Below are 23692 nucleotides of genomic sequence, written 5' to 3'. Positions count from 1 at the left end.
GGTGTAGAAAAAAGACTACAAAAATTATGCCGGATATCCTGAAAAACATTGGAGATACTCCCATGGTGCGTATCAACAAGATTGGAAAGCTCTATGGCCTCAAATGTGAACTCTGTGAGTATTTGTTATAGTGATGGTTACTTGGAATTGTAAATATAAAGACGTGCATTCTCACCATCAGAATTATCGATAAAGGGGCCCTTAATTTCAAAGGACCAAATCAGTCAGGAATTTAGTAGACTTTGTGACATTATTTTTGAATAATGAAGCTGTTTATGATATTACTGTGCTTTAAGTGCAGCAGTTGGAAACTGACCTACAATCACCTGCTTCTCCAGTCTGAGTATTGCTAGTGAGGCTTAAAACCCTAAATTGTATAAGAACAATTTTAAGATGTTGCATGAGGAGTGTGTTGGATAGAAGGAAAATTTATTGGGAAAGAAGAGAAAGAAATGTCTTGATAAGACCACATTTGGAATACTGCATCCAGTTTTGGTCACCACAATGTAAAAAAGATGTTGAGACTCTAGAAAGAGTGCAGAGAAGAGCAGCAAAGGTGATTAGGGGACTGAAGGCTAAAACATATAAAGAAAGGTTGCTGGAATTGGGCATATCTAATTTAATGAAAAGAAGGACTAGGGGTGACATGATAGCAGTGTTCCAATATTTGAGGGTCTGCCAGAAAGAAGAGGGAGGCAACTTATTTTCCAAAACACTTGAAGGCAGGACAAGAAACAATGGATGGAAACTAATCAAGGAGAGAAGCAACCTAGCACTAAGGAGAAATTTCTTGACAGAATAATTAATCAGTGGAACAACTTGCCTCCAGAAGTTGTGAATGCTCCCACACTGGAAGTTTTTAAGAAAAGATTGAGTAACCATTTGTCTGAAATGGTATAGGGCAGTAATGGCTAACCTTTTTGCCAGCGTGTGCCAGGAAGGGGGGTGGGCGGTGACGCACACACGTAATTTTATGTGCCCCGCCCCCACGCATGTGCGTGGGACCCCCTCCATGCTTCCCCTCCAGCTCTTGGCACACAATGGCCCGGTAGGCCCATTTTTCTCTCTCATCTGGCTCCAGAGCCTTTCTAGGAGTCTGGGGAGGGTGAAAACAGCCTTCCCCACCCCATCCCGGAGGCCCTTCAGAGGCCAGAAGTGGCCTGTTTGCCAACATCCAGTGGGACTGGAAGGCCTGTTTTTTGCTGTCCCCAGCCTCCAGAGCCTCTCTAGCAGTCAGGGGAGGGCAAAAATGGCTTTCCCCACTATCCACCCACCCCCCGAGGCTGAAAACAGCCCGTTTGCCAAGTTTGCAAACGGGCTGTTTCTGGCATCTGGAGGGCCTCGGGGGGGGGACGACAGCAAAAAACGGGCCTTCTCCCCCCCAGGCCCTCTGGAGGCAGGAAACAGCCTGTTTCCCTACTTCTGGTAGGCCCAGAAGGCCCGAAAATCAGCTGCGTGCACTGGAGTTGAGCTCACATGCCCACTGATATGGCTATCATGGGTATAGTGCTTCGTGTCTCAGCAGGGGATTGGACTAGAAGGCCTCCAAGGTCCCTTCCAGCTTTGTTACTTTGTTTTCGGTTTTTCAGAACAAAAAAAGTTCTGTATATGTCTGGTTTGAGATCTGAGCTTCTAGAAGAGGATTGTCCGACTATGTGGGTGCTTATGGAAGGTACAGGATATTGGGCTAATCCAAATCTAGCTTCAGAATTGATTTATCAGAAGCTATTTGTTTAGTTCATTATTCAACTAGGATATGCTATCTTATTGTATCTATAAATATGATACCTATAGATATATATGTAGATATCTGTGCACATGTTCAGATATGCCTTTTCTTAAAATAGGGGTAGATGAAATTGCATTTGCCAAATCCCTTGCAGAAGGTTGATGGGTGTGTTTTTCTTGATTCATCTGAAACATAATCTATTTTAATTGTGGTATTCAGTGGCCAAATGTGAGTTTTTCAATGCTGGAGGAAGTGTGAAAGACCGAATCAGTTTACGAATGGTGGAAGATGCTGAAAGGGATGGGATTTTGAAGCCAGGAGATACCATTATTGAACCAACTTCAGGAAATACAGGTAAATAAATCCATTTGAACTGTGGTATCAAGAAGTGAGTGGAATGGATGCACTTTGCTGAATAGGGTCACTCTTCTCATACCCCTGGCCTCGTCAGATAACAAGACTAATAACAGATTTTAAAACTGTAAGGAAACAACTGGATACTGAAGTGAGCGGGCATTAATTAAAAATGCAATTTCCCCTACTGGTTCTGTGGGTGTGGCTTGTTGGGAGGTCATGTGACTGGGTGGGCGTGGCCAACTCAACATCACTCAAATCGAGAGGCTCCTCACTGTCCCCCTCCCCTCCCAGCCACTCTTTGTCGCGAATGGCAGGCAAAGAAAATGGGAGGGCATATTCCTGCCTACCATTCTTCCCTCAAGTCTGTGCTGAGATTGAGGAATGGATGACAGGCAGGAAATTTCCTTTCCCCATTTTCTTGCCTTTCACAAAAATGGCTCCATTGTAGCTGCTCCTCCCCCTTTCCCTCCCTCCTGGGGACTACCTTAAAAGGGAAAGATTGCAATAGCTCTGTTGTGAATGGAGGGAGAAATGTTAGCATTTTCTCTGCTGCATTGAACATTGAATTCTGTGTAATATCAAACGGCTAGAAGAGATATGCGGCAACCGGGCGTGGGTGGGGCCAAGGAGGGGTAATTACTACCGGTTAGGCGAACTGATGCCCATAATCCCTAGCAATTCGCCCGAACTGGTCCGAATTGGTAGGATTTCACCCCTGGATGAGGGAATGTTAAAGTGGTGCATACACAGTTTGGGACTATAATCCCATTCAGCCATGTAGGTAGGTCAAGAGAAAAACATATGCTTAGATAGAGATATATGAAAGGACTGCTTTACAACTCAGCCATCTCTTCCTCTCTTTATCATTATGAGATCTAGCTGTTCATAATGGCAGGACATAAAGCATAAAGCCTGGAATACAGGCTCTTTGCCAGCATTATCATATCTTGTTAGGAGGGTCATTTTATACATTAGTCTTTCTCCCTAAAATACCACATTTAACTCAAACAGGGAGAGCTGCAACCGATGCGTAACTGAGAACAGGTAGAGTGATATCTTTCCAGAAGTTTTATACCATATATCCCATTAGTATCAGCCAGAAGGATTAACAGAGAGACTGGAAAATATCTGGAGGATGTTAAGTTGTTTATTCTTGGTATACATATGGCTTATTTTAGTGACATTTTTCTTGGTTTCAGGAATTGGACTGGCCTTGGCAGCTGCAGTGAAAGGATACCGTTGTATTATTGTAATGCCAGAGAAAATGAGCATGGAAAAGGTCAGAGCTGTTTGTCACTGGATGATCAACACATGGTTGCATTAGTTTACTGAGGCACCTTAAGTCAGCAGTGGTGTGTGTGAGAAAGCTAGATTCAACTTGCCATTTTAATATTTCATAAGGTTCTGCATGAGTTTTGTTAATGGAGCTAAAATAGCTGGTCTGGAACAACATTTGGTTTTGAATTGGCTCCAAGCCTGCAACCGCTTTAATATTCCAGTTGCGTAAGCATTGCCTATGCACAGGCATAGACATTTTGGCTAATTTTGATTGTTGTTCTTAAATAGGTGGATGTGTTACGAGCCCTTGGGGCTGAAATCGTGAGGACTCCAACAACTGCTAGATTTGATTCTCCAGAATCACATGTTGGAGTGGCATGGAGATTGAAAAATGAAATCCCCAACTCCCATATCCTGGATCAGGTAACTTATTGAACAAGAAAAATGGCTTCATTGTTAAAAATAGTTTCTTTTAATTTATTCATGCACTGCCAATATAAAGCAGGAAAAAATGCTCATATATTAAGGAACAGAATGAGAGGAAAAGGCACTTACCTTACAGGTAGCAGGTAGTTTATTGTCTTCACTTGGATGGTGGTAACATGCTATCTTCTATTATCCATTGATGCTTTGTGTCTCTTCCTGCAGATCACTTTAGGCCAATCATTGCTTAGATCATAACAAATAAATAGGGTGAAACTGGTTGTTGTTCACCTTTTTGACTGGTTTCAAGTGAACTTTTGTGTAACCTCTTTCTCTCAGATGGACCGGCTTTATAGGATTTTAGCTATTAAAAAGGAGACACTCTTGGCACATAATGATCAGCAGAATATATAATATTTTTTCCAATATAATATAACAATTACTGTATAAAGGAAGGGGAGGGAAGGGAAAGGAAAGGAAGGAAGGACATTTGTGCTCGATGTTTGAGTTAGAATGGTTTTCTTTGTGATATTTAGTACATTAATGTTAAAAGCATTAATTTATTTTCTGTTTTCAATGTTTCCACCAGAAGATTAATTTAAATAAAAAATCTACAGCAAAACATAAAAATAGCATAGATATAAAGAAGCCAAAGGAAATAAAACAGCAACTCAAGCCATTTAAAATTCACTCTATGGTGAGGGGGGGGTTGTCTCTGTGTGTCTGTATGTGTGATGTATCTTGCATCTGCATTATTTCTGAATTGCATCTGCACTGCTAGTGAACTAGTCAACCTGTTTGTTGATCCGACATTTTCTCCATTATCTCTCCCCCCCCTCTCTTTTTTATACAGTACCGCAATGCCAGCAACCCCTTGTCTCATTATGACACAACAGCAGAGGAGATTCTTCAGCAGTGTGAAGGTACATTTTATGCTTTACAAATGCCTCTGTCATGGAAATGGGAGCTACTTAGGAAACAGAAGCTATGTTAGGAGAGATTGATTAATAAGAACATGAGAGCATTCAGCCCAACAGACAACTTACTTTTGCAGATAATTTGTAGGACTCGTCCAGTGACCAAGTTACTTCCTCATGCAACTTATTCATTCCACCTCTTAAAACAAAAATGTAAAAAAAATGCAAAAATCTTAGATCTGAACCATTATTGAAATTCGTAGATAGTTTAAAACAGATTTAAGAACCATAGATTTTCAAGGTAGAATATGTTCTGCAATCACCCCAAACCTGAGAAATAGTTGTCTAAAGCCTATACTGCAAATTATCTGTACTGTGTGTATATATGTTCATTTGTGTATAAGTCAACGCAAATCTATATCAAAGCAACACACATACACAATCCACAAATCAGAGTTTTACCATCCTCCTTTCTCTGCTGCATGTTATGAGTTCACCATGAAGAGAGGGTTTTCTTAAACTTCACCTGACCTTGTTGGGCAGTATTCAGTTGAGTACTTGTGTAGCTGTGCTTTGAATCTCAGCCTGAGTACTCCCATGGTACAGGGAACATTTTTCTGTAACTGGTAGCATTTGTTTATGTTCTTGCTTTGGGGCAAAGGGGAAGGCTAAGATTCCCATATTGGCATGACCAATAGACTAGATTGGTTTTGTGGGCGAAGATGCCCCATTCATGCTACAGCTTTGGGGCCAGGCGATCTTTCCATTTTTGCCTCATTTATTCTTAAAAATAGTATTTATGTGCAGCAGGTTCAATTGAAGCCTACTTAATGAGATAGTTGCAACAAGAGTACATGCTAACCATATATACAGAAGATGTATCTATTGCATGATCCAGACTGAAGAGATGGCAGAATACCAAAGAGTGCTGTAGAAGCGTTATAGCTAAACAAGAATTTGGATTTGGTTTAAATGAGATACTAAACCCCATACAAATGATATTGTAGCTTGGTATGTTGTATGAAACAAGAGCCTGAGTTTCCCATATGCAGTGGCCAATTTAGAAAATATATCAGGTATTTTCTTCAAACATTACTAAAAATAGCATGAGGACATGGTTGGGGAAGCCCATGTGTGCTTTGAAATATGTGACTTTGGGGTGGGGGGGGGCAGAGTGGAGGCTCAATGTATTTTGGAAAAAAATAATCCAGTTACAGCTGCTACTCATTTAGTAACTATCTTGGTTAGTGACTATTCACAAATCAACAATCATAAACTGTTGCTGCTGGTCTGCAACACGTATTTGTTGTCCTAGGTTCCCTGTTGATGTTGTCCTGGGTTCCCGCAGGAACGAGTCTCAGCCCTCGCCAAGACAATTTAGGAGGTCCTCGCAAGGACAAAAGAAGCCGAATAAAAGACACCACACCAGAAGCTTTTCAAAATGAGAGAGCACGAAAAAGGGGTTGTTAAAAAAGAATCCCCTTTAGATCGCAACAGTCTCTTTTATTATGCAGTTTTAGCAGGGAGGGGTAACTACAGCAAGGAGGGAATTAGCATATAGAAAGTTACCAATACCAATCAGCGAGCGTTTAGAGTATACGTATTAGCAAAATACCACGTGGTTTTCAGGAAATCATACATTTTACCTGAATAGAAACCTAACTCAGGGAAAGCAAAACTAGAAACTTAAGGAGCAATGCTATGGGTACTATAAATCATGTCTGTCATGTAGCACTGAAAAAGGTCAAGTCAAGTTCTCCCGGCTGTGAGGCCTAAGAAAACCTGAACCAATGATATATCCATATGTCCTCTGTTTTTATTTTTTAAGATGGGTAAATGATATATCCATATGTCCTCTGTTTTATTTTTTAAGATGGGTAATATTCTTCTAAAGCTATGACATCCCCAGTGGATCCCCCCTCCGGGAGAGCCCGCAGGGAGCCAGTACGCTTTTCCAAAGGAATGGTTCCCGATTCAGAGTCTTCATCAGTCTCAGAGGCTAATTCTAAAAGAGGTTGTTTATATTCATTTTCAACAGTGTTCCTTAGCAAGAGGACATCATCTCCAATACTGTGTAGTCGTTGTTTCAAGAATGCTAGAACTCTCCCCATGACACATGGGCCAATTGTACATGCAAGGAGCAACAAAATCAGAGGACCAACTAGGGCAGAGAGGAGGGTGGTCAACCAGGGAGAGAGATTAAACATTCCCTGATACCACGTGTGGGATTGAGAACGCTCTTTTTCTCTATCTTTCAATCTGCAGTTGATAGAGTAGTGTATATTATAGTCCACCCTCCAGTGTCAAGTCCTAGCCTTTCTTTGGATAAGTATATTGTGCAGGAAGTATAGGCATTCGAGGAGGCATTGATACAATAGTGAGAAAAGTTAGAGGGTACATACCCAAGGCAACAACCTTGACCTTCAATTGAGGATACCATTATAGAAGAGTTAGACTACCTGCAACCAGTATCTGAGGTGCTATTGGCAAAAGGTAGGGCGGAACCTATGGCCTCATTAAAAGGGGGTTGAGAAGACAGACACAGCCAACACCTACTATCATTGTTAGGAAAAGTACGGGCTGCCACAAGGGCATCATGCGCAGAGGAGACCAAGGACACCAATGGATTGTTGCTTTTAATCAAGGGCTGTAAAAAGGGCGAATTGACTTGTTTGTTTGGGCCCACTGGTGGGGATGTTTCTAAGGACATGGTAAGACGAATTATGAATATATTTCCTGGATGTCTGTATCCGGAATTATCGTTCGACCTTCCCCCCCATCTTTTCCCTTTAAGCCATTCAGTAATCGGAAGACTCCTTCCATGAGATGTAAAAGTAACAGTCATAGGATTGAGGCGAACGCCGCAGCAGGCCCAATTGGAGCAGGAATTCCAAGGCAAATTGTTATCAGGGCCTAGTATAGCTTTGATATAGTCAGTAGTATAGGGAGCAGTCCACCAAATCTTTCCGGTTGACACACATTGCCAGGACTTGCAGTACCAATCAGAGATGGTCCCACATTCATCTAGGTGGGAGAGATCAGAAAGATGTCCTGGGCAGATATACAGGCCTGGACCAATTGCCCAGACGTCCCGAGGGGAAGGATCACATTTTGTTTTATGTTTAAATCCATGGGCGCCGACCAGCATTTCAGCAAAGTCAAAGTAGAGTGCAGGAAACCAAGGCCACAGAGTTCGATTAGAGATGGAATGAAGGACGCTTCCTTGGAAGTCCAAAATAGTCCAAGTATAATTTGCGGGATGATGCAGGTTCTGCTGTGCTCCGGATAAGGAGCGCTGCGAACGGAGAGCTGCAGGGGTAGAAACGTGGGAAGAGGGCAAGGAGCGAAATATGCCAGAGGAGAAATGGGTAGCAGAGAGAAGGGAAATTTTCATGTACATTTAGGAAGAGAGGAAGAGGCATTAGAGACAGAAGAGGCAAGAGAGATCAGTGATAGGATCAGGAGGATCTTCATCTTTCTTTTTTGGTTGATTGAGATGACAGGGGCGAACACAGCGAGCCGGAACCCACAGGACTCGATCAGGCAATTGAACTGCAGCGTAGCCTTTTCCCCAGGTAATCAATTGAGCTGGACCTTTCCAAGCTGGATCCGGAAGATGCCTATAATATACCAGAGGACGAGAAGAGGGAGGGAGGAGGAAAACTGTCTCGAGGCGGCAGTGGAGGCAGGAGATCCAGTTAGATTAAGAAAATTCAATGAATACAAGCAAACATTTAATACATTTTGCAACGCCGGGAGTGTCGGGGGGCTGATGCCTTTTGACCCCAAGTGTTTGTCCAAAGCCTGTTTAAGAGTCAAATTCGCTCTCTCTATAATGGCCTGGCCCTGGCTATTGAAAGGAATGCCGAATTTATGGATTATTGACCAGCGATGGCAAAATTGTGCAAAGGCAGAGCTCGTATAGGCTGGTCCATTGTCAGTTTTTAGAGTTTTTGGACATCCCAACGTTACGAAAGTCCGAATACAATGATTAATTACTTGTTTTGCGGTTTTACCCCTTTGCAAGGTTGCCATGATGAAACCTGAATATGTATCAATGGAAATATGAATGTATTTCCAAGGGTTAAAGGATGGATATTGAGTTACATCCATTTGCCATAGTTGACAGGCCACTGTTCCTCTGGGGTTGACCCCCATCGGAAGAGAGTTACCTTGGCGGCTGCAAGTAGGGCATTGATGTCAGATGCCTCAGCAGCCGTGAAGCCAAATTGTTTCATGAGCGCCTTTTTGTTTTGATGAAAATAGGAGTGACTGTCCCAAGGAGAGACAGGAGAAAGTGTCAAAAGAGAGGAGGCAGAGGCCGCAGCGTCTGCTACATAACAAAATAGGGATGTGTACGTTTGTAAATGAGAGACTGTAAAGTTTTGAAAAGAGAAGTGATTAGAATCAAGAGAAGGGGACAAGTAAGATTGAAAAATAGTTTTTACTATTTGAGTAACATATAGACTGTCTAAGATGAGGTTGAAAGGTACTATGTGGAAGACAGAGAAAAAGACAATCAATCAATAAAAACCCAACTCCCACCCTTTTCTCTGAAATAGTTATGTGGAAGTTGGTCACTAACAAATCCATGCTATCAAAAACTTCCAAAAACAAACCACATTCTTAGCAAAATCACCATCTGTCTTACTTTACTCATACTTTTCTAACTTCCTAAAACCTTCTCAGCACTAGTAACTCTCTCTTCACATTCTGTAACCTTCTAACTTATCACATCCTATAACTTTCTAACTCACCTCTGAAATAGTTCCTAAAACAGGGCACATATTGTGCTGCTAAAAAAGAAAAAGAAACAATACAAACAGCAAATAAGGGGCACACTGAGTCAGATTCAAAAAAGAAAAACATGGCGGAAGCTTAGGGTGAGTCTGTTTATGTGGAAAACCTGAGTGCATTTTCCAAAAAACAGATCTACGCTTAAAAAAAATGCATCCATACATAAGAAGATAGCCATGTGTCTGAAATGCTGTAGGGTTTCCTGCCTGGGCAGGGGGTTGGACTAGAAGACCTCCAAGGGTCCCTTCCAACTCTTATTATGTATGTTAACAGCTGCAAAAATACAAAGCTAAATGAAACATTTTTAGTCAACTCAGTGCTTTGAAAACATTTATAAAGGTATAGGTTTAATCAGGCAGGTTAAACCTCAAAAAGTTCCAGAAAAGATAAAAAATTAAAATTAAAAGCAAAATCAAAATTGTATGCATGATTAAAATTAAAATCAAAATTGTTTCATGGTGAAAAGAAAATATATCTGCATAGTTTTTACATAGCTCTTTGCAAAAGCAATGCTTCCAGAGAGCCTAATTGTCCCTCCTTCTCAGACAAGAAAGAAGAGAGAAAAAAATGGAGTGGGGTGAATGGTTCTCCCCGTAGCCCACCCTTTTCCTGGCACTACAAGGAACAAAGGGGAGTAGTTAAGATAAGCCAGCGAGGGCAGAGAGAAAAAAAGTTAAAAGTAACTCACTGGAAAGACACTCTCATGCATATGAAGAGAAAAAAAAATCCAAAAGTAACTCACTTGCTTGCAAAAGGAAAGAAAAATGTTTTATTTTTTTTTCCAAAAGTACCTGGCTGCTTGCATACGGAATTTAAGCAGACAGATACACACACAGACACACACATACACATATGCAGAGACAATTTCTCACACATGCACACATTTCTTGCAAATCCAAAAGACAACACAGAAATTTCACACCTTCTCAATGAGTTTTGCACATACACACATTCCATGCAAATCAAGCATCACAATTATCTCTACAATTCTTATGCAGGTCTGAAAATGATCACATACATACATACACAAGCACACACATCATCAAACAACATTTACAGACCTGGGGAACTTGTCTGAGAAAACTCAGCAGTTTAAATCATGACTGTGATTGTGGATCCTTTTAAGTCATTTTTGATAAGGCAGAGGTCCTGATTCTCTAAGTGACGTCTGCAAGTAAAATGAGGCATTCAAAGATCATGTGCCAGATGGACAAAATTTTTACAGGGGCTCTTGGACTTTCATGGAAAAAGGTTCCCAATTTTTCCCATGTAGTCACTGTGAGCAAATTCTTTTCCAGATTGTTTCCAGATATAGAGAAATAATTGAACCAAATCAGTTGCTGGTTAATGTGAGCGATCGCACCCATGGGGGAAAGAGAGGGGTGCTCTGGGGGAAGGGAGGCAGGCAGGGGAAAGGAGGCAGTTTTCAAAGCAGGGATGGAAGAAACAGGTATTTGGTACAATATGCTTTCTAGCTCAATATGCTTTGAAGGTTCAGAGTGGGGGGAAAGGGAGGAGGAGGGAAAGGAATGAGCAGGCATAGGAACTGAAGGAACGGAGAGTGAATGCCTGCCGTAGGAAGTAACAGCTTCTTTTAAATTTTTAAGCACCCGGACATTGATGTTCTCATGTATCGGCTGTCCCCCTCCTGCTGGATTGAGGTTTAAAGGGTAAGCCGATATCGGGGGTTCAGTTCTTAGAGAAAGAGCAGAAAAGGCAACCAAGGCAGAAAGAGTGCCTGCAGCCGTGTCTGTATCCTCCGGCGGAGGGGGAGACGCTGCAGAAGGAGAAAGAGCTGTGTCTGCAGGGGGAGCAGAGGCAGCTACAGAGACAGAAGGAGACTAGAAAAGAGGTAAGAGATTTCTTAGAAAGAGGATAGACAGTGGTGCCATTAACTTTTTGCAAACAATTAGCCTTCTTCACCAGAGAGTAAAGCTCATCCTATGCAATGATGAGACTTTTGAGTTCAAGGAGCCCATTACTTACGTGTGCACATGTCGCGTCCCGACGGGTAAGCAATGAGGGTGAAGGTGACACACCGCTAGACAACGATCGCGCCTCTGGACAACACAACAGGACAGGACGAGCCCCCAGATGTTGCTGCTGGTCTGCAACACGTATTTGTTGTCCTAGGTTCCCTGTTGATGTTGTCCTGGGTTCCCGCAGGAACGAGTCTCAGCCCTCGCCAAGACAATTTAGGAGGTCCTCGCAAGGACAAAAGAAGCCAAATAAAAGACACCACACCAGAAGCTTTTCAAGATGAGAGAGCACGAAAGAAAGGGGTTGTTAAAAAAGAATCCCCTTTAGATCGCAACAGTCTCTTTTATTATGCAGTTTTAGCAGGGAGGGGTAACTACAGCAAGGAGGGAATTAGCATATAGAAAGTTACCAATACCAATCAGCGAGCGTTTAGAGTATACGTATTAGCAAAATACCACATGGTTTTCAGGAAATCATACATTTTACCTGAATAGAAACCTAACTCAGGGAAAGCAAAACTAGAAACTTAAGGAGCAATGCTATGGGTACTATAAATCATGTCTGTCATGTAGCACTGAAAAAGGTTAAGTCAAGTTCTCACGGCTGTGAGGCCTAAGAAAACCTGAACCAATGATATATCCATATGTCCTCTGTTTTTATTTTTTAAGATGGGTAAATGATATATCCATATGTCCTCTGTTTTTATTTTTTAAGATGGGTAAATGATATATCCATAATAAACAGTAATAAAAAAATAAATTCCTGGCCAATGCCTGAATTTGAAAGCAAATTTCCTGTGTCTCTACTTGTGATCGCCAAATGAAGAGAAGCTATGCTAATTCTGTTACTAATTGGAAACCAGTAGAGGGAACTCCTACATAATAAGTCCTTGTTTTGCTTCTGTGTAAGACATGCTTTGAAAATAAGTCAGAAGAAGCACTTTGAACCTTACGCAGGCCCAGAGACTTATTACAAGTTTCCGTGTGAACACGAAGGAAGGTGTTGCTGTTTTAAAACTTGTCTTAGTGTTATCAAATAAGTTCTTTAAGCAACATCATCTGTTTGTGTCACCAAGCTTGAAAAATATTGGGCTCCTTTCATGATGACCAGCAGAAAGTGCTGCCTTCATGCAAGGTCCAAAGCATTTCTTCCCAATAAGTTTTAAAGCGTGACCACCTCTAACGTAAAGCAATTCTTATCTTAGATTTTTTAAGTGAACCCACTTCTAGAATACTTACCTTAGTTTTAGTAGCTGAAGTATTGGGAAATTGTTTTAAACTTCATGTTGCAATTTAAATTAAATAAGATGCATGGAGATGCTTAATAGATGAAATTGATCAGAGATTCAAGTATTTTGGAACAAATCCAAAATAAATATAATTGTGTCAGGGAAATGAGATAAATACAGGCTTCTTTTGCAAAAAAATTGATCAAGAAATTAGAAAATGGATCTTTGCATCTTATGTTAGCAACTATAGGAACTTTCTAGTTGCAGCCTAAGAATTTTGTAGCTAAAAGTCAAGAATCTTATGGCACCTTAAAGATAACCTAATATATTATTGCATAAGCTTTTGTGGATCATTATTTCATGAGATAGAAAGGAATATTATATATCCCCAAGCTGTAGCTAGACAGGAGGAGAGAAAAGGCAGAAATCATGTAAGGAGAGGGTAGAGATTTGAGTGAGTGAAATATTCATTCTTACATTTACAAGCTGATTATAAAATGTGATACAATAAGACCTGAGTGCTTTATCAATCAATGTTAATATACAGGTAGTCTTCAACTTACAACAGTTCATTTAGTGACTGATCAAAGTTACAATGGCGCTAAAAAAAGTGACTTATGACCATTTTTCACACTTAGGATCATTGCAGCATCGTTATGGTTATGTGATTTACATTCTGATGCTTGACAAACTGACTCATATTTATGACGGTTGCAGCATCCTGGAGTCATGTGATTCCCTTTTGCGACTTTCTGGCAATCAAACTCAACGGGGAAACCAGATTCACTTAGCAACCATTTTACAAATTTAAGAACTGCAGCAATTCATTTAACAAATGTGGTGAGAAAAGTTGTAAAATGGAACACTTAACAAATTTCTCACTTAAGAATAAATTTCGGGCTCTATTGTGGTCGTAAGTTGAAGACTACCTGTAATTGCTACAATTTATATAAGACATATTGAGTAAAGTGTGAGCGGAAAAAGAATAGGTCAGAATAATCTTATACATAAAATATCTAAAATATGAAATGCTCATCAACATTGATAGGCTGATGGAAGTAGGGATTGTAGTAAAGTGACAAATATGCAGCTACTTCTCTTCCAATGATAGCTTTCAGAATACGTAATAGGAACATGAGACATCCATTACTGTATCCTCTTTTTCAGAGTCACTAATGAAAAACCATCTTGACTTAAATAAGAGCATTGTGAATGTTTGTTATAGTTCGTTTAGATTCAGCTTTTTAATATTGGTAAAATATTTATTTCTGCCTCTTGAATAGGTCAAGTAGATATGATTGTGGCTGGAGCTGGCACAGGAGGCACCATCACTGGTATTGCCCGAAAAATCAAGGAAAAGTGCCCTGGATGCACAGTAAGTCCCAAAGAAGAACATTGGGTTCACCACTTTTTTTTTTTTTTTGCATTTATATCCCGCCTTTCTCCAAAGACTCAGGGCGGCTTACACTATGTCAAGCAATAGTCTTCATCCATTTGTATATTATATACAAAGTCAACTTATTGCCCCCAACAATCTGGGTCCTCATTTTACCTACCTTATAAAGGATGGAAGGCTGAGTCAACCTTGGGCCTGGTGGGGCTTGAACCTGGAGTAACTGCAAGCAGCTGCTGTTAATAACAGACTGTCTTAGCAGTCTGAGCCACCAGAGGCCCTAAGTTACTAAGTTACTTAAGTTACTGATAGGGGTGTCTCTGTGTGTGTAAACACATGTACTTTGAAGATTACCTTATAGGCACTGTTACAAACTCTGCAAATGGCAGGTGATTCAAAAAGGGTATTTCCTTCTCCATGCAAATTGTACAAGAGGCAAATAAAATGTTTTATCCTGCTGATTACAAAGGTGATTGACAGTCATTCCTTTATTTATTTTATTTTTATTTATTTATTTGTCACAATATTTATATAAGCATAAGCATGAAATAACTATACCATATATAAACATATATATAATCATAAGTATGTAATAACTATATCAAATTGGATACAATCAAAGGGAACATTAGGACAGGAACGCTAGGCACGTTGGTGCTCTTATGCAGACCTCTTAGGAATGGGGTGAGGTCAATAGTAGATAGATTTTGGTTAAAGCTTTGGGGATTTTGGGGATTTATGATTCAAATAACGTTTATTGAGATGGCAACTGTTTATAAACCTGATTGCTCTTGAGTTCATTTGCTACATTTAGCCATGAGAATGTGTCTGCAGAGAATTTGGACTGCATGTATGCTCAGTCCATTCCTATAATGATTACACTTCTTCAAGCACCAAAAGAAATAACTGTGGCATGTTACCAAACCTAGTAACTTTGCAATCATATTAAATGAGTGAACAGACATTCATGGTGTATCTTACGTGTGTTTTTTGGTAATTTCTTTCCATTAGCTGCTGGCATAGCACTTATCCAATATGAAATTTCCCATTTATTGAGAACCGTACAGATGGTTATGCTCACTTTTTGAGAAATAAAATCAATGCAGAGAATAGGACCAATTATAATGAAAGAGTCTGGTATTGCCCTATGCCCGTGATGGTGAACCTATGGCACATGTGCCCAAAGTAGCACACGAAGCCATGTCGCCTGGCACATGTGGCCTTGCCTGTTCGTCTTCCGGGTTTCTGGCATGCAAACACGACGATCGGCTGTCCTTCGTGCACGCAGCAGTGCCAAAAACAGTTGTACGCATGTGCACCAGACAGCTGATTGTCGGGTGCGCATGCATGCCAGAACCTGGAAGTTCAGCTTTTCCGGAGCACGATTCCTTCACTCGCACTTTCATTGCTGAAAACTGGCCTGCGCATGCATGCCAGCCAGCTGACCATCAGGCGTGCATGCATGCTACAACCCGGAAGTTTGGCTTTTCCGGAGTGCGGCCCGAGGAACAAGTGCACAACATTTCCACACAACCTTTTTGGCACTCAGCACTGAAAAGATTCACCATCACTGCCCTATGCAATCCTTTGTTATATATAGTTGATATTAAAACAATCCACTTCTGTTTGTTATTATACCTAACGCTTTTGGAAATAAGATTTTGGTTGCTAGTGTTGTATTGACAAGAGTGGAGTGGGTTAACATATTTCTGTATAAACTACTGATCTCACGTTCCAGGTAAACATTTAGAAAGGAAAAAATGAATCAGAGTTCCATAATGGATAGGGAAAATAAGCACCTAGGAAAACTTTTGGTTAATAAAAAACAATTCCAGGAAAAGTAAGGTGTTCCATCTCCACTGTACGTCTATATTAAAATTCACTAACTGCCAGGATAATTTTCTGTTTTGGAAGCAAACAACCCAAGGAGTTGTACTTTCCTTATGTATGCTTGCATGAAGTATCTTATTTGCTCTCTAAGATGATGAATACATACGCATTTTACTTTAATTTCTTTTCTTAAATTAAGAAAAGCTGTGCCAAGTTTTGTGGGAATTCAAATTTGATCCAAGTAGGAAATTATTTCTTAGGACAATTATTTAAAAATTGTCCTGGATCATGGAATTATGCAAGTATCAAATTAATAAGGGCAATTGTTTTTTATTTATTTATGATTCCAGACTGAAAAATGGAACACCTGCACAGTACTTAAATTTTAAATGAAGTACCAAAGTTCCATTATTCAGCTTAGACATTTCCCAAGGCATAACTGCAGAGGCACCAGTGATGCAATAATTTTGGTTTAGTCATTTCTGTGATTTTATTTAATTGTTTTTTTTAATATCTGCTTTTTAACATCAAAATACTGTTTCTTTCAAATTGCTCTGCAGATTGTAAGTGTTGATCCTGAAGGATCTATCCTAGCAGAGCCTGAAAAATTAAACGTAACTGACAAGACAACTTACGAAGTGGAAGGTATTGGATACGATTTTATACCCACAGTTCTGGATAGATCGGTAAGGAAGGTTTCATATATATCCTTCATTGCTGTGATTTTCAACCATGGTAACTTTAAGATGTATGGACTTCAATTTCCAGAATCCCACACCTCTTAAAATTGTCACACTTGAGAAACACTGCTTTAGTGTGACCCTCATTGAAATCCTTTTTGTTCTTAAGTGCAGGACTAATCTTTTTTCCTTCTTATTTCTCTGATCCAAACTTAGCCTTTAATCTTTGTGATATTCAAGTTTTATTTTGATTCCTGAGCTTTAATGCATCTGTTCCTACTTTTGTCAATTTCTGAATTTTGGAAGATAAATTATTATTACAGGAATTTTCCAATATTTATCAGGACTATTCATAGTAAAACATGATTTAGGTGCTCTTTTTTAAGAGCAGTCTGCTTGCTTTATATAGCTTGTGTAGATTGGCTAGACTTCCTGGAAGTGAATAGCGGAGAAAAAATGGAAGATTCAGAAAGGTATTGCAAGGTACTTAAATGGGAATATTTGAGGATTCATGGGGTACTCTGTCGATATAAGGGAAAAATCCTGGACTACTGTATTTTAATTGTACTGTAATTTAATTGTATTATTGGATCTGGAGAATGTTTTTTTCTGAAATTTGTATCAGTGTACCTAAAAATACACTGCTAAATCCATTCCTCCTTTCCATACATTTTCTGACATAACTAATACATTCTGGTCATCCCAAATGAGATTGAACCAAAGCAACCAGCAGGGTTTCAACAGAATAGCTTGCCTCCTAGGGTTGTGGGTGCTTAATCACTGGAGGTTCTCAAAAACAGACGGGGCAACCACTTGACCAGGATGGTATAAGATTTCCTGCCTTGAGTAGGGGGTTGGACTAGAAGACCTTTCAGTCCTATGATTCTAAGTTCTAGTACCAATGGATGACTTGTATGAAACAATAGGTCTAGAATAATGTTTTTGTGCACTTTCTTCCTTCCAGGTGGTAGACAAATGGTATAAATGTAATGATGAGGAATCTTTTGCCTTCTCACGCATGCTAATCAGAGAAGAAGGACTGCTATGTGGTAAGCATAGGATTATGGCCACCTTTTTACTCTTGATATCAGTTGCTGCATTTTACTTCCATACCAAACAGTTTTTATGAAAAATGCAAACAGTGAATTTGGTTCTCATGGATTTTACTGAAGTCTACTTCTACAAATCATCCAATATGCATCGTATCGTTTAAAGCAGTTCTGGACTAGCCTGATTTTTATTTTTATTGGATGGGTTTTTAAAATTGTGTTATTTTACAGGGGAGTATGTTTTTTAACGTTTTGGGCATTTAAATTAGTTTTTTAAGGGTTGTTTTAAATTATTGTGTGTATTTATATTTTATCTGCCTGTTCACCGCCCTGAGTCCTTCGGGAGAAGGGCGGTATACAAATTAAAATATTATTATTATTATTATTATTATTATTATAAGTGCTATAAAGTTTGTAAAATGCTGCTTACGCCATTAGATCTCTTGAGTGAGGAGGATTTAGTCAAAAATAATATTAGTGACTAAATAATATTTAGAAGAAAGGTATCATCCCAGGATATAAGCTCTTTCAAGTGAAACTGCCTTTTGCAGTTGATTGATGGTGATTTTGTCAGTGCTGTTGATGTTCAAGTGGTGCTCCAGATGTTTTGGGATTGCACCCAAGGTGCCTATTATTGCTATTACCTTTGCATTTTTTTGCCACATTCTACTTCTATTTGTAGGTCTTCGTAGCTTGTGATTTTCTCCAGTTCCCTTCTGTTCTGTCTTCAGATACTGCCACATCCCCTGTCCAGACATTTTTTAAATTTTTCTCATCTATATTTCTTAAGTGTGAGATGCTTTGTGGTTGGTGCTTGTCTGTTTGCATTCTAAAGTCCTAGACCATTTTCTATGACTTTGTCTATTTTTTGATCCCATCAGTTCATGCTTGCAGGCAAATGATATTTTTCTTACAGATGTTCCAGTGTTCCAAATTTTGCTAATTTATCATGCCATTGTTTACAGTCTGTGTGATTTTCTTGTAGCGGCTAACTAGATGTTCCAACTGTTTCTTTATCTTGTTTGCAGATATGTCATTTGCTGTCTCTTGCATATTATTATAACACAATAATGTGAAACCACAGCTGCCAATTCTTTAGCTGGTATTGCCCTCCATTCACATCAAGATCTTTCCAAGACTGAGGATGTCATAATATATTGGCATAGAATTTGTGTGGATCCAAGTTGTGTAGCCTTTTCAATTGACAAATGGAAATGCTGTCAATGTGCAGAGTTCCTAAGTGCTGTCCAAGATTTGTATGAGAAGAATAGAGCTCTACTTACTTGTGAGCAATTCAGAGGCATCTTCATGGCCAGTGTGAGAAACAAAATGCTGGACTAAGATGGCCTGGGCATTAATTATACTCCTATAGTTATTGAATAGTGCCTGCCAGTAAAAGAACATTTTTTGATTATTACAAAACTTTTCTAAGAAACTATTACAGTGCTTTAAACAAATTTTCAAAGTGTGCTTAAATTACTAATTAATAGGCTTTGGCCTAATACTTTATTTCCTTTTTCTTTCTTCTTCATACTGTGCATTCCAATATACTTGAATTGTGAGAATCTCCTATGTCTTTTGACAGGTGGCAGCTCAGGTAGTGCCATGTCTGTTGCTGTCAAGGCAGCCCAAGAGCTAAAAGAAGGTCAGCGTTGTGTTGTCATCCTTCCTGACTCTGTCAGGAACTACATGTAGGTACCCTGCCTTATATCTCTCTTCCTTCCCTACACTGATTGAGATACGGCTGTCCAGCAATCCAAAGTCAAAGAAAGGGAAAAGGTGATTTGTAACTCCTTAGATATCCACATCTCACCTGTCTGCAATTCCTTAAAGTAGCTGTACCATTTTTTGGGTTCATAGGCATAATCCCAGGAAAACAGATTTGGTTTCAGGAGATACGGGTCTGGATGGGGAGAAACAGGCTCAAGCTTAATCCCTCCAAGACGGAGTGGCTGTGGATGCCGGCACCCCGATTCAGTCAGCTGCAGCCGCGGCTGGCTGTTGGAGGCGAGTTACTGGCCCCAAAGGATAGGGTGCGCAACTTGGGTGTCCTCCTGGATGATCGGCTGTCGTTTGAAGACCATTTGACGGCCGTCTCCAGGAGGGCCTTCCACCAGGTTCGCCTGGTTCGGCAGTTGCGCCCCTTCCTTGATCGGGATGCCTTATGCACAGTCACTCATGCGCTCGTTACCTCTCGCTTGGATTACTGTAATGCTCTCACATGGGCCCCTTGAAGTGCGCTCGGAGGCTTCAGTTAGTCCAGAATGCAGCTGCTGGTGATAGAGGGAGCTACGCGTAGCTCCCATGTACCACCGCTCCTGCGCAGACTGCCCTGCCTGCCTGTGGCCTCCCGGGTGCACTTTAAGGTGTTGGTTATGACCTTTAAAGTGCCCCATGGCTTAGGACCTGGGTACTTACGGGACCGCCTGCTGTTACCACACGCCCCCCACCGACCCGTACGCTCCCATAGAGAGGGACTTCTCAGGGTGCCGTCCGCCAAACAATGTCGGCTGGCGGCCCCAGGAAGGGCCTTCTGTGGGGGCTCCCACACTCTGGAACGAGCTTCCCCCGGGTTTACGCCAAATACCTGACCTTCGGACATTTCGTCGCGAACTCAAGACTCATCTTTTTATCCGCGCGGGGCTGGCTTAAATTGGGATTTTAATGTTAAATTTATTAATTTTAAACGGGTTTTTTTTAGTATGGTAAATTTTAATCACTGGGCTAATTTAAATAAGTTTTTTAAATCGTATTTTAAACTTCTATATTGTATTGTCGGTTTTATTATGCCTGTACACCGCCCTGAGTCCTTCGGGAGAAGGGCAGTATAAAAATCAAATCAAATAAATAAATAAATAAATATGATGTGCAGGAATGATATGCTCACGTATCCATGCGCCAGATCATCCTTTTGGTTTTGAATTCAAATTGTTTTACAGGCCAACCCTACTCTAAAGGAAAGATTCTGCTCATATATTTTTTTTGAGATCTCTAAAAACCTATTCTACTAGAACTTTACAGATTCATTCAGAACTTGGGTGGGTGGGTTGGTTGGTTGGTTTTGGCCTATCACCACTGCTAAAAACACACAAAATAGTGTATGTTTGAAATCTGTCTCTTACATGCTTTCTTAAAAGATACTTTATTTTGCATACTGAAATAGCGTGCAAGTAGTCCTCATCTTACGTTCACTAATTCAGTGACTGTTCAAAGTTATGCCAGAGCTTTAAAAATAGACATACAGTATATAAGGTCGTTGAAGTTCCAGCTGTTGCAGCATTGCTGCAATTACATGATCGTAATGTAGGTGCTTGGGTGCCCATCTCACAATTACAACATTGCAGAGAACAGCAGTTACGTGCCTGCTATTTGTGACCAGCTTCACACAATCAAAGTCAAAAGGTAAACTGGTGGGGACAACCTACATTGGACTTCCAAGCTTTTGATTCACAGGTGACCTGCACTGCGCCTCCCAAACCTTCCAGCCTCTCCTCCCCCCCACTGCATCAGTAGTGGGTTCCGCTTACCTTCACTACCTGTTCGGAACTGGGAGCGCGTGCATGCGCTTGCTTGCTTCATTCGCATGTGGCCCTTCTGCGCATGTGCAGAACCTTCTGCGCATGTGCAGAACCTTCTGCGCATGTGCAGAACCTTCTGCGCATGTGCAGAACCTTCTGCGCATGTGCAGAACCTTCTGCGCATGTGCAGAACCTTCTGCGCATGTGCAGAACCTTCTGTGCATGCACAGAGCGTCTGTGATGAAGTCCAGACAGGTGGGCAGAGCCTCCCACTGCCGCCACTACCAGTTTGCCTGAACCAGCGTAAACCAGTAGAAACCCACCACTGCACTGCATGCTCTTACCTGGGATTCCCGTCAGATTATGATGACTGCTAGATTGCTGTTGCTAAGCAATGCAGTCATATGATTGCATCGCTTAGCAATGGCAGTCCCAATCCCATTTGCTATAATTGAAGAACTACCTATATTTATATTTAAAGTAAGCTCTTAAGGCAAGGACATTCATGAAGGGAAGTCAAACTTTTAAGATGACAACTGTGACTGACTGATCAAAGTCCTGTTCCTTTTTTCCATGCATCACACATTAAAAATTACTAGTTTTTGATTGCACAGTCACAGGTGCTGTCTTGACTTTTTAACCCCCATGTGAGCTGTGGGTTTGACATGGCAGGTGAGATCAGTGAGACCACATTCTAATGTGGCTGTTGCTTCTTCTCAACTATGGCAACAAGAGGTTGCTACTGCTCCATTCTACTTTGCAATCTAAAATCAAGCTTTTCAACATCTCAGCCTACCCTTCCCATTGATGCTTTTAAATGCTTTTGGCTATCAGAGAGAAGTAATAGTAAAGGAAACAGTCCTGTAAAAAACTTGTTTGATCTATGAGAGAATCAACCAATAAAGCTTTTCTGCTAGCTTTAAAGCAGATATCAGCTAAATTGATGTTCATGACTTACTTTCTTGGCGATTTTTAGGTCTAAGTTTTTAAGTGACAAATGGATGATCCAAAGAGGATTCATGAAAGAAGAGGATGATGATAATAAGAAGCCTTGGTGAGTTGATAAGATCTATCATAGTTTAATTAAAAGTGTCATGTTTCCCCAAGTTTTAAAGCTAATGGAAACATCTTGTTGGCTTTTTTCCTTGCTTTCTCCAAGTATATGGGTATACTTTAATTTTTCTTTTCTCTCAGCCTGGATCTGTGCATACCAGTTGAAGGCAATACTTCATGGGCCTGAGAAAGTAGACTCTAATGAAAGTGTTAGTTTTTAAGCCAGAAAGAGCTTTTTAAAAATATTGATAGTTAATCCTTTCAAACAAGATGTAAAATCCAAGCTAGTAATTCATTCATAGATTGAAGATTCTTAATGGTTAGTTCAGAGGTATACATGTCTCCATTCCAGTTGCTAGAGAATATGAACAGGGAAGTGCTGTTGTGAAAGTTCTTGATTGTGAACTTCACCATAGCATCTAAATGGCAACAGTGGGAAAGATCAGAATGGATCTTTGGTCTGAACTCAACTTATGGTTGATGGATGCCAGGAAACATGCTTTTTCTGTCATGGTACCCACCTTTGTGGTACATCCTTCCCTCCAAAGTTAGATTAGCTCCTTTTGATATTCTGAAAGGCCGTCAAGTCCTGGTAATGTTACCAGGTCTGGAGCTCCTGGGATGCTGGAGACTTGCTGAGATGGTTTCCATTGTTGAGATGGCCATTTTTATTCCTCTCATTACCTATAGTTTGTATTTTTGGTTTTTTATATTTGTTAATATGGGACGTTTACACTTTATATCTGCAGCTTTTTGCATTGTTGTTTTATCTTATGTTTGTGTACCACCCATAGCCTTTCACTTTTGGTGAAATGGCAGCTATATAAATTTGATAGATAAATGCATAAACAAAATTAACTTAATGAGCATTTATATATATTCCTTATTTAAAGAAGGAAATGGGTTTTGCTAAATGTAAGCATTGTGTAATACAAGCCTCTATATCTATAGATAAGGACACATCTAAGAATGTAAGAAACTCTTTTTAAAAATTATCATTTTTATTTCTCTCTCTTTCTTTAATGTCAGCAACAATAAGCTGTCTGTGCAAACTATGCAGCATCCTGTTTTGCTCACTATGATATGGTGATGGTATACACAAAATGCAAATAGAAGCATACATTCAGTTTAAATGATCTTTCCTAGAAGTCAGTCAGGGATTAGCTCCTGCATTTACTCTTAAATATTCTGCCATATAGTCTTTTCAGAAAAGCTTAAGTATGCAAAAATGCCATACAGTTTGTTCTTCAGTGCCTGAACCAGGGGTCAAATGCTACCGGTTCGCCCCAATTCGGGCGAACCGGTAGTAATAAAAGCTACCAGTTCAGGTGAACCGGTAGTAAAAAAAAAAGCTACCAGTTCATCCAATCTGGTATCTGGTATTTCCTGCTATCAGCTGTGCTGCAGGATTTAGCAGGAAATCCTGCTTTCTAGCAAATCTAAATCGTGCAGTACAGCTG

At 40.3% G+C, this 23692-nt stretch overlaps 1 protein-coding gene across 1 annotated transcript in view; it reads left to right on the top strand.

The window, feature by feature from the left end:
* LOC131199649 (cystathionine beta-synthase-like protein) overlaps nt 1-23692 on the top strand; it is a 40666-nt gene that overhangs the window by 12065 nt on the left and 4909 nt on the right. Inside the window, exons 3-12 of the mRNA XM_058185631.1 lie at nt 8-114; nt 1949-2083; nt 3286-3365; nt 3653-3787; nt 4641-4710; nt 13993-14084; nt 16493-16618; nt 17577-17661; nt 19247-19352; nt 22156-22233. Coding sequence (XP_058041614.1) covers nt 8-114; nt 1949-2083; nt 3286-3365; nt 3653-3787; nt 4641-4710; nt 13993-14084; nt 16493-16618; nt 17577-17661; nt 19247-19352; nt 22156-22233 — 1014 coding nt within the window. The remainder of the gene's footprint in view (nt 1-7; nt 115-1948; nt 2084-3285; nt 3366-3652; nt 3788-4640; nt 4711-13992; nt 14085-16492; nt 16619-17576; nt 17662-19246; nt 19353-22155; nt 22234-23692) is intronic.

The sequence above is a fragment of the Ahaetulla prasina genome, chromosome 5, assembly GCF_028640845.1.
Source record: "Ahaetulla prasina isolate Xishuangbanna chromosome 5, ASM2864084v1, whole genome shotgun sequence".
Classification (NCBI taxonomy): Eukaryota; Metazoa; Chordata; class Lepidosauria; order Squamata; family Colubridae; genus Ahaetulla; species Ahaetulla prasina.
This window is presented reverse-complemented; position numbering and strand designations above follow the sequence as displayed.